General features: G+C 40.8%; 2 protein-coding genes across 2 annotated transcripts in view; both read right to left on the bottom strand.

The window, feature by feature from the left end:
• LOC118372669 (chondroitin sulfate synthase 3) overlaps window positions 1–12,205 on the bottom strand; it is a 191,802-nt gene extending 179,597 nt beyond the window's left edge. The window contains exons 1-2 of the mRNA XM_052525099.1: window positions 10,777–12,205; window positions 7,060–7,343 (exon numbers count right to left, since the gene is read on the bottom strand). Of these exons, the coding sequence (XP_052381059.1) occupies window positions 7,060–7,343; window positions 10,777–11,386 (894 nt within the window). The 5' untranslated portion in view covers window positions 11,387–12,205. The remainder of the gene's footprint in view (window positions 1–7,059; window positions 7,344–10,776) is intronic.
• A 1,753-nt stretch (window positions 12,206–13,958) lies between these two features.
• Window positions 13,959–15,710, bottom strand: part of LOC118372668 (major intrinsically disordered NOTCH2-binding receptor 1-like) — a 6,376-nt gene continuing 4,624 nt past the window's right edge. The window contains exon 3 of the mRNA XM_035758617.2: window positions 13,959–14,225. Within this exon, the coding sequence (XP_035614510.1) occupies window positions 14,019–14,225 (207 nt within the window). The 3' untranslated portion in view covers window positions 13,959–14,018. The remainder of the gene's footprint in view (window positions 14,226–15,710) is intronic.

Raw genomic sequence — 15,710 nt, 5'->3', positions numbered from 1 at the left:
CATTGCAGGTAGGGGTTAGAACCGGTTCAGAGAACAGAACCAAAAACATAAATAGATGGACATTTTTCATGGAACAAAATCAGAACCCGGGAACGAAAGTGATCTACAGTGCCTTCGGAAAGTATTCAGACCCCTTGACTTTTTCCACATTTTGTTACGTTACATCAATTCTAAATATGATTCAATATTTTGCTTTTTTTTTCAGCAATCTAGATACAGTACGCCACAATGACAAAGGGAAAACAGGTTAAGACAGGTTTATAAAAGAAATTGACAGAAAAACCTTATTTACATAAGTATTCAGACCCTTTGCTATGAGACTGGAAATTGAGCTCAAGTGCATCTTGTTTCCATTGATCATCTTTGAGATGTTTCTACAACCTGATTGGAGTCCACCTGTGGTAAATTCAATTGATTGGACATGTTTTGGAAAGGCACAAACCTGACTATATAAGGTCCCACAGCTGACAGTGAGGTGGAAGGAATTGTGCGTAGAGCTCAGAGACAGGATTGTGTCGAGTTACAGATCTGGGGAAGGAGACCATAAAGTTTCTGCAGCATTGAAGGTCCCCTAGAACACAGTGGCCTCCATCATTCTTAAATGGAAGAAGTTTGGAACCAACAAGACTCTTCCTAGAGCTGGCCGCCCGGCCAAACTGAACAATCGGGGGAGAAGGGCCTTGGTCTGGTCAGGGAAGTGAAGGTTCACCTTCCAGCAGGACAACTCAAGCACATAGTCAAGACAATGCAGGAGTGGCTTCGGGACAAGTCTCTGAATGTCCTTGAGTGGCCCAGCTAGAGCCCGGACTTGAACCCGATCGAACATCTCTGGAGAGACCTGAAAATAGCTGTGCAGCAACGCTCCCCATCCAACCTGACAGAGCTTGAGAGGATCTACAAAGTGGAATGGGAGAAACTCCCCAAATACAGGTGTGCCAAGGTTGTAGCGTCATACCCAAGAAAACACGAGACTGTAATCACTTCCAAAGGTGCTTCAACAAAGTACTGAGTAAAGGGTCTGAATACTTATGTAAATGTGTTTTTTTATTATACATTTGCAAGAAAATCTAAACCTGTTTTTGCTTTGTCATTATGAGGTATTGTGTGTAAATTGATCAGGAAAACAACGATTTAATACATTTTAGAATAAAGCTGTAACATAACAAAATGTGGAAAAAGTCAGAAGGTCTGAATACTTTCCAAATGCACCATATACCGTTCCAGAACAGAACCAGTCACGCAAAAAACACAACAAAGCCCTCCCTCTGTCAATCAGAGACTTATTCCAGCTTATTCCAGTACTGACGTTACACTGGCGTGATTCAGAAGATAGATAGAATACTTTTAATTAGAAAAGTTTGGGATACTATAGCTTTCACATTTCTCATTGGATTTATGAACTACAAAAAGGTAAGATGTGTTTTTAATTCTGTTGCCGCTCTGCACACACAAGCTTTGTTAACTAACTAGCTTCTCTGGTCCAACGTTAAGTCAACTCTGAAGTTCAAAGACATTCAATGTTCCTCCATAGAAGCCGTACCTCTGTAGATATAATTCTGTGAGCCTAATTCAGATAATGCATGTCATCACAGGATGCCCAACGCTCCTCCACCCTCTCTCACTCTCTCCTCACCTGCAAAGTTTCAGTTGCATCTTGCACCTGACACTTGTCTTCCCATCAAGCATGTAAACAACTAGCTGAACTATAGCTCGCCGGCTCCATGGCAAACTGCTTAAACTAATAACACACAAATTATTGTATTTTTCGTGTCTATATTGAATACATGATTTAAACATTCACAGTGTAGGTTGGAAAAAGTATGTGAACCCCTAGGCTAAATGACTTTTCCAAAAGCTAATTGGAGTCAGGAGTCAGCTAACCTGGAGTCCAATCAACGGGAGGAGAATGGAGATGTTGGTTAGAGCTGCCTTGCCCAATAAAAAACACTCACAAAATTTGAGTTTGCTATTCACAAGAAGCCTTGCCTGACGTGAACCATTCCTCGAAATGAGATCTCAGATGACCTAAGATTAAGAATTGTCGATTTGCATAAAGCTGGAAAGGGTTACAAAAGTATCTCTAAAAGCCTTGATGTTCATCAGTCCACGGTAAGACAAATTGTCTATAAATGGAGAAAGTTCAGACCTGTTGCTACTCTCCCTAGGAGTGGCTGTCCTGTACAGATGCCTGCAAGAGCACAGCGCAGAATGCTCAATGAGTTTATGAAGAATCCTAGTGTGTCAGCTAAAGACTTACAGAAATCTCTGGAACATGGTAACATCTCTACGATACGTAAACACTAAACAAGAATGGTGTTCATGAGAACCACTGCTGTCCAAAAAAACCATTGCTGCACGTCTGAAGTTAGCAAAAGAGCACCTGGATGTTCCACAGCGCTTCTAGCAAAATATTCTGTGGACAGATTAAACTAAAGTTGAAAAAAGGCACAGCACAGCACACCAACATCAAAACCTAATCCCAACTGTAAAGTATGGTGGAGGGAGCATCATGGTTTGGGGCTGCTTTGCTGCCTCAGGGCCTGGACAGCTTGCTATCATCGACAGAAAAATGAATTCCCAAGTTTATCAAGACATTTTGCAGGAGAATGTCAGGCTATCTGTCCACCAATTTGTAGCTCAACAGAAGTTGGGTGATGCAACAGGACAACGACCCAAAGCACAGAAGTAAATCAACAACAGAATGGCTTCAACAGAAGAAAATAGGCCTTTTGGAGTGGTTCAGTCAGAGTCCTGATCTCAACCCGTTTGAGATGCTTTGGCCTGACCTCAAGAGAGTGGTTCACACCAAACATGGTCCAAAATTCCTCCTGACTGTTGTACAGGTCTGATCCGCAACTACATCACATTTTTGGTTGAGGTTATTGCTGCCAAAGGACGGTCAACCAGTTATTAAATCCAAGGGTTCATATACCTTTTCCCACCCTGCACTGTGAATGTTTACACGGTGTGTTCAATAAAGACATGAAAACGTATAATTGTTTGTGTGTTATTAGTTTAAGCAGACTGTGTTTGTCTATTGTTGTGACTTAGATGAAGATCAGATCACATTTTATGACCAATTTATGCAGAAATCCAGGTAATTCCAAAGAGTTTGCATACTTTTTCTTGCCACTGTAAACCAGTACTTTTTTGGAGTTCGAACCAGTTCAAAACTTTATTTAGCTGTAGAATGGAACTAATTAAATAATGGTTCTATTCAAAAAGAAAATATGATTCTGGTTCATACCCCCTGATTGTAGGTACTGTATTAACAATGGGCTGTTCTGTTTAGCTCAGGTTAAGCCTCTGATTTGGATGTACTCACAGTTAACCCCCATGGCATAACAGGACTTGGGAGAGAAGGCTGAAACACAAGCCTTGAATTGTATTCAAAGACATACTAGCCATATACAGAGCCGTCAGAAAGTATTCATAATCTTTGATTTATTCCACATTTTGTTGTGTTACAGCCTGAAATTAACATGTATTAAATTAAAATGTAAAATCTCACCCATCTACACACAATAACTCAGAATGAAAAAGTGAAAACATGTATTTTTTTAGAAATGTTAGCAAATTTATTGAAAATGAATACAGCAATTTATAATTTACATAACTAGTCACACCCCTGAGTCAATATATAATTGACATAACTAGTCACACCCCTGAGTCAATATATAATTTACATAACTAGTCACACCCCTGAGTCAATATATAATTTACATAACTAGTCACACCCCTGAGTCAATATATAATTTACATAACTAGTCACACCCCTGAGTCAATATATAATTTACATAACTAGTCACACCCCTGAGTCAATATATAATTTACATAACTAGTCACACCCCTGAGTCAATATATAATTTACATAACTAGTCACACCCCTGAGTCAATATATATTAGAATCAACATCGGCAGCAATTACAGCTGTGAGTATTTCTGAATAAGTCTCTATGAGCTTTGCCAACCTGGATTGTACAATACTTTGCCACCCAGGAATATTCAAGGTCGTCTTCGTAAGTAATTCCAGTGTATATTTGGCCTTGCGTTTTCTGTTATTGTCCTGCTGAATGGTGAATTTGGATCCCAGTGTCTGTTGAAAAGTAGACTGAACCAGGTTTTCCTCTAGGATTTTGCCTGTGGTTAGCTCTGTTCTGTTTCTTTTTATCTCAAAAACCTCCCTAGTCCTTGCTGATGACAAGCATACTCATAACATGATGCAGCCACCACCATGCTTGAAAATAAGAAGATTGGTACTCACCGATGTGTTGTGTTGGATTTGCAGCACCCAAACATAAGACTTTGCATTCAGGACATTTTTTGCAGTTTTACTTTAGTGCTTTATTGCAAACAGGATGCATGTTTTGAATTATTTTTATTCTGTACAGGCTTCCTTCTTTTCACTCTGTCATTTCGGTTAGTATTGTGGTGTAACTACAATGTTAAACTCTGTAAGTGTTTTAAAGTCACCATTGGCCTCATGGTGAAATCCCTGAGCGGTTTCTTTGCTCTCCGGCAACTGAGGTAGGAAGGATGCCTGTATCTTTGTAGTAACTGTATGTATTGATACACCAGCCAATGTGTAATTAATAACTTCACCGTACTCAAAGGGAAATTCAATGTTCAATGTCTGATTTTTCTATTTCTACCCATCTACCAATAGGTACCCTTCTTTGCGGAGCTTTGGAAAACCTCCCTGTTCTTTGTGGCTGAATCCCTGCTTGAAATTCAGTGCTCGACTGAGGGACGTTACAGATACACTACATTACCAAAAGTATGTGGACACCTGCTTGTAGAACATCTCATTCCAAAATCATGGGCATTAATATGGAGTTGGTCCCCCCCCTTTCCTGCTATAACAGCCTCCACTCTTCTGGGAAGGCTTTCCACTAGACTTTGAAACATTGCTGCTATAACAGCCTCCACTCTTCTGGGAAGGCTTTCCACTAGATGTTGGAACATTGCTGTGGGGACTTTCTTCCATTCAGCCACAAGAGCATTAGTGAGGTCGGGCACTGATGTTGGGCGATTATGCGATTAATCCCAAAAGTGTTTGATGGGGTTGAGGTCAGGGCTTTGTGCAGGCCAGCCAAGTTTTGCCACATCGATCTCGACAAATCATTTCTGTATGGACCTCGCTTTGTACACGGGGACATTATCATGCTGAAACAGGAATGGGCCTTCCCCAACTGTTGCCACAAAGTTGGAAGCACAGAATCGTCTAGAATGTATGCTGTAGCGTTAAGATTTCCCTTCACTGGGCCTAGCCCAATCCACGAAAAACAGTCCCAGACCTCCACCAAACTTTACAGTTCTCCTGGCACTCTGCAAACCCAGATTCTTCCGTCGGACGGCCAGATGGTGAAGCGTGATTCATCCCTCCAGAGAATGCGTTTCCACTGCTCCAATAGTGGTGAGCTTTACACCTCTCCAGCTGACGCTTGGCAACGAGCATGGTGATCTTAGGCTTGTGTGCAGCTGCTCATCCACGTAACACAACAAAATGTGGAAAACTTCAAGGGGTGTGATACTTTCTGATGGCACTGTAGAAGTTCAATATTAATGCTTTCAAATCATGATAAAAGTACCTAAAGAGGAGAGGTTGAAATCCATTAGTAATTCTGTGTGACAAGACAGTGATGTTCCGTGTGACAAAAGACAGTGATTTTTCTGTGACAAGACTTTGTGCAATAAAGGAAAATACTGCAGTCTCCTGCAAATCCAATTTAATCTTGATAAACTATTTCAGTAAACCATTCACTCTCAGAAAATGTGGCATTTTATAGTTAATCCATTCAACAAGCTTCGCAGCCTGCAGCCATCCATTTATTTCCAATCTCATCTACGGCGCTGGTGAAATTGGTGACAACCACAAATGGCAACAGAAATTACTTTGACCAGAGGTAATGTGTTTAGAGCAGGTCACATCACAGACCTACATGATGTGTCATTTTTTGCATAGCGTGAGCTGGAAGTGAAGCGCTCCGATTGTAGTAAATGAAACCTGCTACACCAGCTTTACACCTCTCCAGCCGACGCTGGGCAACGAGCATGGTGATCTTAGGCTTGTGTGCAGCTGCTCATCCACGTAACACAACAAAATGTGGAAAACTTCAAGGGGTGTGAATACTTTCTGACGGCACTATAGTACCTACAAGTGTAGGTAGTAGTAAATGTAGCCGCTATTGGCTCTGGAGTCTTAAGCATAAATTACACTTCAGGTCAATTTTCTCCAAAAGGTGTACAAATTCTTATAGTGGAATGTACTACACGGGAAAAATTAATGTAGTTTGTTAGCATAACACAGTCAACTATAAAATATGTCAACATAATCTATCAAATAACACTATAATAAATATGTATTGGCTTCACTGTAAAAAATGACACATCGTCTTCAACAGCGGTGGCATGTAGAGTACACTATTTCACCACTGAGCAATCGAGAGCAGACAGATCTCTCCCTACGTCCATTTGTCATGAGGCCAACTCTTTCTGCTCATCCCCACAGGAGATAACATATTTGGAGGGAATGGATTTGCCATTAGAGAGAGTCCCAATTCCTGGGAAAAGAAAGGATATTCTGACGACCACTGACACATGATGCTTCAGGCCAAGGTGGTTGCCAAACGAAACACACCCCGGCATACAAAAACACGCACGTGCGCTCACATGCACACATACACACAGACAGACACCCACACACGCACACACACTTTTCTTACAAATGGTGTCCTTCAGAAAGACTGCCATCCATGACCGTGTAAGAGCTCATTCTCTGGTCTCCTTCAAAAAGACTGCCATCCATGACTGTGTAAGAGCCCATTCTCTGGTCTCCTTCAGAAATACTGCCATCCATGACTGTGTAAGAGCCCATTCACTGGAGGCTTTTGCCAGTAAAAAGGCAATAGCATAAAACACTAGGCCACTAAAAGCCAGTCAATTGAAAACTTAAGACAAAACCCATCACGTCGAGAGTGTACAATGCATCTCCGTGAAACGTAACAAAACACCAGGCCTCCCTCCCTTCACCAGACAAAACATCAAATTGTCTCTTACCTCGTAGGACCAGACGCACTGGGTACCCCCGAAGCGGCGCACGCAGCGACCCACCTCCACATCCTCGTGGGTGGTGTACATCTCCCTGAGACAGGTCCCGATGTGAGGCACCATCCTCCTCAGCACCTCTCTGCTGAAGATCATGCCCGGGCCCCCCATGCAGAAGTTCTCCCCGGGCTCCAGGGCCAGCTTTCCAAGCTCCTCGGCTGTGCCCAGGCCCGTCTGACCAAGGTACAGGGGCTGGCTGCTATTCAGAGAGCGCAGGAATGACTCTAGCTTTTCGCCTGTGTGGATGGATGGACGGGAGAGAGAGAGTGAGATACAAAGAGTATCAAAGAAAATATCTAGGCAGTAGGAAGTAGGCAAGCTTATATAAAGCTAGTAATAAGTACAGTAGTAGGCAGGTTAATATAAAGTTAGTAGTAGGCAGGCTAATATAAAGCTAGTAATAGGTACAGTAGTAGGCAGGCTAATAAAAAGCTAGTAGTAGGCAGGCTAATATAAAGCTAGTAGTAGGCAGGCTAATATAAAGCTAGTAGTAGGCAGGCTAATATAAAGCTAGTAGTAGGTACAGTAGTAGGCAGGTTAATATAAATCTAGTAGTAGGTAGGTTAATATAAAGCTAGTAGTAGGTACAATAGTAGGCAGGCTAATATAAAGCTAGTAATAGGTACAGTAGTAGGTAGGCTAATATAAAGCTAGTAGTCGGTACAGTAGTAGGCAGGCTAATATAAAGCTAGTAGTAGCCAGTAGGCAGGCTAATATAAAGCTAGTAGTAGCCAGTAGGCAGGCTAATATAAAGCTAGTAGTAACCAGTAGGCAGGCTAATATAAAGCTAGTAGTAACCAGTAGGCAGGCTAATATAAAGCTAGTAGTAGCCAGTATGCAGGCTAATATAAAGCTAGTAGTAGCCAGTAGGCAGGCTAATATAAAGCTAGTAGTAGCCAGTAGGCAGGCTAATATAAAGCTAGTAGTAGGTACAGTAGTAGGCAGGCTAATATAATGCTAGTAGTAGCCAGTAGGCAGGCTAATATAAAGCTAGTAGTTGCCAGTAGGCAGGCTAATATACTTACCTGCAATACTTTAGAAGATCACTTTTGTTTGTTATGGTATAATGGTACATTACCACCATCCATTAAACTATTGCATAACCCACTTACAAATACACAACATGACATAGCTTCATCTCTCTGCCCTTACTATCAACCCACACTCTACAGCAAACAGCATTCTTCCTCTTCATTGTTTTCGACACAAAACCCACTGGCCACAGACATCCTCTCAACATCTATTCCAAGTTGGTTCAACATAATTTCGTTGAAAGGACATGGAAATAACGTTGATTCAACCGGTGGTGTGCCCCGTGGGAAGTTAATATATACTAGTGGAGTGGCATGAGCTCCCACACCACCAGCATCATGGATGGCTCCCACTCAACATGGCTACAATGAGCACAGTTACATGCACACAAAAGTGTGATTATTGTGGATATTCAGGTTAATATAATAGTTAGTTTAAAATGTTTACATACTTTGGAAGAACGATTTCCTTTAATAATCCTGTTTACATAGACATCTGAAATCAGGCTACTGAAAATCGCCAATCAAAATAAACGTGCTACCACAGTGATCATGTTATTTTTGCGAAGACTATTTAATTCTGATTTCGGACATATACATTTTGTATGTGAAAACTATTTATAAATTGCATATTTTGGGGTACCCGCTGATTAGAACACTGGAACGCCAATTAAACTGTATACATGTCCTAATAGTTTGAAAGATGGCTCAGAAAACCAGGTGTTTTAATCAGTGTATGCTTACTTTGATTATGACCTTACGCTGATTAGGATAAGCAGAGTAAGGTGTTTACATGACTAATACCATACTCGGCCTTCTGCTATAATCAGTTTAATATCGAATTATTAGTGTGTATGTAAACATACTCAATGATTCACATCCATGATCATTGAGGTCTTGAGATTCACACAATCATTACCTGAAAACAATGATTGATTCACGTCCATTTTTGTATTATTATTACACCTTTATAACCAGATAGGCCAGTTGAGAACAAGCTCTCATATACAACTGCGACCTGGCATGATCATTGAGTTTTTGAGATTCACACAATCATTACCCGAAAACAATGACTGATTCATATCCATTACCATCGAGTACGTTTACGTGCACACGAATAATTCGATATTAAACGGATTATAGCAGAAGGTCGAGTATGGCATTAGTCATGTAGACACCTTACTCTGCTTATCTTAATCGGCGTAAGGTCATAATCAAAGTAAGCATACACTGATTAAAACACCTGGTTTTCTGAGCCATCTTTCAAACTATTAGGACATGTAAACAGTTTAATCAGCATTCCAGCAGTGTATTTGTGTCAGCACCGGGTAGTGCCAGCGTCCCTCTTATGTGTGAGTGGAATGAGTTTGGAAAAACAGAAAATATGCATCTTATATAAGCCGTTTTCACATACACAATGTACATGTCCAATCTCAGAATGCAAAAATAACATGGTCATTGCGGTAGCATGTAAACAGGATTATTAGGGAAATCATTCTCTTTTACAAAGCATGTATCCGTTTTAAACAAACTATTATATTAACCTGATGATGTAACTCCGCTCAATTATTGTTTTCAGGTAATGATTGTGTGAATCTGAAAACATCAATGATCTTGGACGTGAATCAATCATTGTTTTCAGGTAATGATTGTGTGAATCTCAAAACCTTTCACATATACATAGCACTGATGATTGTGGTGCAATCAGATTGATGTAGCAATTTGTTAGTCAATGTTAAGTCAATGTATCAGGTTAATAAGTAAATGTATTTAAGTTGAAGTTTTGCCCTAATTTCAATATTTACAACGCTGGTTGAAATTAGATGAAAACAGTATTGGTGATTACTTTTTTCAAATCTAGTTTATTTTCCTTGTTGATTCCATGTCACAGTATGTTGACAAATTCTGTTGATTCACCCAGTGTGTGCACAGTGGGTCGTTGTTTGTCTCTAAAGTACACACTAAGGCTGTTGGTTACATCCACAAACCAATAACTAATATGCTTACTGTGTGAAATTCGTATGAAGTACAAGGTTGTATACATGTTGCTACAGAGGTTGGGGGTTATGAACTGGCATCGCACTGGGCAAAAACGGGTTGAATCAACGTTGTATCCACGTAATTTCAACCACCCCATCCAATGTGACGATGTTGAATTAACGTGGAAAATACATTGGATTTGAATAAAGTCATCAACATAACTTTCGTATTTTATTAACCTAAATACAATGACATGGTGACATTTTTGTTGTTGATTTCACGTTAGTTGACAACTCAAACCAGATGATGAACTGCCGTCTGAGCCCGGTGGGTTGCCTTTCTGGAACCAAGACTCTCCAACAATGACGCTTCACGAGTGCAACATTGTACAGTAACAATACCCAATACGGAGAGGATACTCTCACAAAAATGTATCTCAATGCCTGGAGGGAAGCTGTTCAAGTGCTCTTGAAAAATGTTTGAAATAGTTGACATATGAATGTTGATTTCGCCAGCTGTTGCTAACTTGCTACTGTCTAGATGGAATAGGAGTCAAACAGATGACTGTCAATGAACTTCAAAGACTACCAAGAATGTATGTAGTCTGCCCTATACATTGTAGAAGAGAAAGACAAACTATTTCATTAAGGGAATTCACCTCGAATGTAGACATCATCATCTGCCCTCATGAACCACTCGTATTTATCCAGGTAATGGTCATGCATGTACTTCAACATCATAAATGACTTCTTCTGTGGCGGGTATGAATCATCTACACCTGTCAACGACACCACGGGGACAGGAATGGGCAGTGGGACTGTTTCAGAGCCCTCGCTGGAGAAGAAGTCAACCTTCCCGGGGATGGAACTGGTCCACGTCCTGTGTGCAGCCACAGCGCGGGAATCAAGGTACTTTTTGGCTGTCATGACGCCGACATACAGAAAATGCCTAGGTTTGGAAATAGGTCCTCCGCCATCCCCACTACCGTTACCAGTCTTGTAAACGCTCTCTTCCTCCTCTTCACTGCCCTCTTGGCTGGACAGGTTATTCTCCGGGTCTTTGCGTAACGCATTACTTGCGGTGCTTCCAATGATTTCGGCCACTTTACCGATGCCGGCAGCATTACTGTAGTATGAGCAGATCGACGACTTCTTTCTTTTCCCACTGATTTCCACTACCCTGGGGACAATTAGCCAAGACGCCGCTGTAAATCCAAGAAAGACCCCTACAATTACGCCCATCCACGGTCTTCTAGACCTAACGGCCATGATTGAATAAAAATTGAGAGTTTATTAAATATGGTACAAACTAAATATATCCTCCGAGTAGTGCTCACTTGATATATCTGTTTTACACCGAGCAGTTTCCATAAATGGTTATCACTCATCTGCGAAGGGCATTAGATGAGTAGTGGTACCTGAAGGTAAGAGTGTATCCCCACCTCCAGGGATAACATCCTTAAAATGTATCCAACAAGCCATTTATCCCTAGATAATCTATTAGTATCGGTAGACTGTCATGTTACAGTTCTGGGGAAATATCCACTGAGTAGCTACAGTAGGTCGCTGGCAAAAGCTTCTTTTTTGGTAACGTCCAGGGCGACGGCAGAAGTTGCTGTTCAGTCCGAATGAAAAGCAACGTTGTAACCACAACTCTTCATTACTTTCCAGTGGATAGGCTACATTGTTTCTACATGCGCAATCATTTCCCCCTCAAAAAGTTAACTCCACTAATTTCAGGCAACTCAAGTTGATTTGTTACCGCTGTCAAATAAGAACGGTCTCCTCAGTCTTGAAACGTGACGAATAGTTTTATTTGTGCACACTGTCGCTAAGTATATGCTACCTAAAGCTAGTTTATCCGCCCCTGACTCGCCATTTTGTTTACAGATTGACGTCAGGGTAAATAACTTTTCATATCCTCCGTCCCTCTTCTCTAATTTCTTTGCGTTTCAGGCACAGGCAATCAGTAGTAGCCAATGCATATTCATCGGTGAAAGAAGTAACCGGAGAGTGTCTTCCTGTTGGGCAGGCAGACAGAGGGCGGAGCGAGACAGAGAGCGATCTGTTCCTCTTCACTGCGTGACGTCCGAATGAGACCCGTATTGGAAAAGTGAGCCAACATCAGTTGAACGTTCAGCCACACCACATAAACCCATACATCTCATTAAGACCTTATTTAATAACATGTAAGATACAGGTGTAACCTGTAGCGCATGGACTGTCGCCTATAATAGTTATATTCATCTGGACTGAACCGTTCAACTGATTTATGGCGCTACTGCAATTCATCTTATCATTGCTGATTGGGAGCGTACTCTTTTTTGCATGTGTACAAGCCTGGATAGAAACAGCAAGTAGTCTAGTCTAGCCTATAGCCAAAACAGTAAATTTAACCAACATTTCCATAATCACATATTTTCACAGCATTAGAATGTTCTGTATGGGATTTATGCCCTTGAGGTCCACTGTGTTGTGGCGCCCTCTCGTGGTATCGTACTATAGGCGTACAGTGTCAGGAGTTTGTCAAACTGAAAGTGAGCAAACTGTAGGCTACTACAGTATAGAAATGTGTGAAAATTGAAACAAAACAATTACAATGAACACTCTTTGTGTAAAAATGAATGTTGACTTTATTTTTTATTTTTTAAAGACATAAGTTATGTTGTGAAACGATAGCTAACATTGAAACACCAAATTGATGTGGTAGATATACCTAACAAGAACAGCACACTCAAAACGAAGGACCCGTCCAAATGGTCCCCTATTCCCTACATAGTGCACTACTTTTAACCAGGGCCCATAGGGTTAGTGCACTACTTTTGACCAGGAACCAATAAATAAATAGGGTACCATTTGGCATGCACCTATGTCTGACCTCCAGCTGCTGGTGTTTATTCAATAGATTTTTATGTTTATTTTAAGAACTCTGGCCAAACCCAGACAACTCTGGGCCAATTGTGCCCCGCCCTATGGGACTCCCAATCACAGTCAGATGTGATACAGCCTGGATTTGAACCAGGTTCTATAGTGACACCTCTCGCGCTGAGAATGCAGTGCCTTAGACCGCTGCACCACCAATTGATTCTGGTGCTGGAGTAGGCTACGCTGCACCTTGACAGACGACTAACTCTGAGCACCAGCCCTGTAATCAAAGAGAGATTCTCAATGCGGTCTTATACCCCTTTTAAACAGAAATGGGGCCACACACCTGCAACAATGATGTTCAGTGTCATTCAAGGGGCCCTATTCACAAGAGTCTCAGTCAGCGTTGTCCTGATATAGGGTCAGATTTACCTTTTGAATATAATGACTGAGATTATATGGACAGGAGGGACCTGATCCTAGATCAGCACTCCTTCTCTGATACACTTTGTGACTACGGAGCATATGACGGTGTGATCAAACACCTGATTCAAATAAGCAACTAATCATGATCCATTAGTTAATCTGGTGTGAAATGCTCAGGATCCCCATTTGTACCTAATCGTCTTATTTATAAGACATTATAAACGGGGTGGTTTGAGCCCTGAATTCTGTTTGGCTGTAAGCTATGGTATATCAGACCGTATACCACGGGTATGACAACATTTGTATTTTTACTGCTCTAATTACGTTGGTAACCAGTTTATAACAGCAATAAGGCACCTCGGGATTTGTGATATATGGCCAATATACCACACCCCCTCGGGCCTTATTGCTTAAATAAGCACTTGTGAATCGTGACAGCTCAAGTGTCTTCTTTCATAAATGTGAGAGTATGAACAATATGCCACAATAGTCCCAAATACGCAACGTGTTTCAAACACATATAGCCTAATGTACATGTTATAGTGAACGATGAGACATCCTAAACCTTTTGAAAGAATTTGACCCACCTTGGCATGATTCTACAAATCAGTCACGGTTTCTTTACATTTCTGGTCACTACGATTGGCACTGTGATGATGATAATGATGACGCACACTGACAGAACGACGTAGGTCAGTATTTTGCAAAGTCTGTTCCTTTTCATCTGCGCTTCTTTCTTCTTTAACAAGGAGTCGTAACCAGGTGTGTAGAGATCCTCCAACCAAAAATCTAGATCCCGTGGTCCTTTTTCTTCTTCCTGAAACAAAAAGGGAGACTTTGAAAGTGTAACAACAACATTGTGACACTGTCATTACAGGTATGTAATAACATGTGACGACAGGTAATGACACATTTTTTTCAATGACAATGGATAAAGCTTCTGTATAGCTTCCATGACATGTTAGTTATCATGAGCTGAAGTCGGCTGTTATAGGCAGTTATAATGGTTTATGTCACATTAGATGTAATGATTATGACTATTGCATGTAAGCATATCCACTTAAAGGAAAGTGTGAGCAAAAGAGATGGTCTTGTAACAGGCTATAAAGTTAAATACATGTATTTCAATGTAAGTTCTACATTTTAAAAAGTACTTTATACATTATACATTTATACATGAGTAATAATCAGTAGATTTTATTGTAATAATAGTAAAACAATAGCCTACATCATAAATGAAACACTACATCAAACTAGACATTGTGCATTATACATATGTACATTGCTCAATTGCTACAAATGTACAGTGTAAAATGTACAATAATATTTGTAGTAATGAAGAAATGTACACACAATCGTTCAAAAGTCACTTAGAAATGTCCTTGTTTTGGAAAGAAAAGCATTTTTTTTTGTCCAATAAAACAACATAAAATTGATCAGAAATACAGTGTAGACATTGTTAATGTTGTTGACTATTGTAGCTGGAAACGGCTGATTTGTAATGTGATATCTACGTAGGTGTACAGAGGCCCATTTATCAGCAACCATCACTCCTGTGTTCCAATGGCACGTTGTGTTAGCAAATCCAAGTTTATAATTTTAAAAGGATAATTGATGATTAGAAAACCCTTTTGTAATTATGTTAGCACAGCTGAAAACTGTTGTTCTGATTAAAGAAGCAATAAAACTGTCCTTCTTTAAACTAGTTGAGTATCTGGAGCATCAGCATTTGTGGGTTCGATTACAGGCTCAAAATGGCCAGAAATAAATACTTTATTCTGAAACTCGTCAGTCTATTCTTGTTCTGAGAAATTAAGGCTATTCCATGTGAGACATTTCCAAGAAACTGAAGATCTGGTACAACGCTGTGTACTACTCCCTTCACAGAACAACGCAAACTGGCTCTAACCAGAATAGAAACACCAGTCTCAACGTCAACAGTGAAGAGGCGACTCCGGGATGCTGGCCTTCTAGGCAGAGTTCCTCTGTCCAGTGTCTGTGTTCTTTGGCCCATCTTAATATTTTATTTTTATTGGCCAGTCTGAGATATGGCTTTTTCTTTGCAACTCTGCCTCGAAGGCCAGCAGCCCGGAGTCGCTTCTTCACTGTTGACGTTGAGACTGGTGTTTTGCAAGTGCTATTTATTGAAGCTGCCAGTTGAGGACTTGTGAGGCGTCTGTTTCTCAAAGTAGACATTCTAATGTACTTGTCCTCTTGCTCAGTTGTGCACCTGGGTCTCCCACTCCTCTTTCTAGTCTGGTTACAGCCAGTTTGCGCTGTTCTGTGCATCGGCACTTACCAG

The sequence above is a fragment of the Oncorhynchus keta genome, chromosome 9, assembly GCF_023373465.1.
Source record: "Oncorhynchus keta strain PuntledgeMale-10-30-2019 chromosome 9, Oket_V2, whole genome shotgun sequence".
Classification (NCBI taxonomy): Eukaryota; Metazoa; Chordata; class Actinopteri; order Salmoniformes; family Salmonidae; genus Oncorhynchus; species Oncorhynchus keta.
This window is presented reverse-complemented; position numbering and strand designations above follow the sequence as displayed.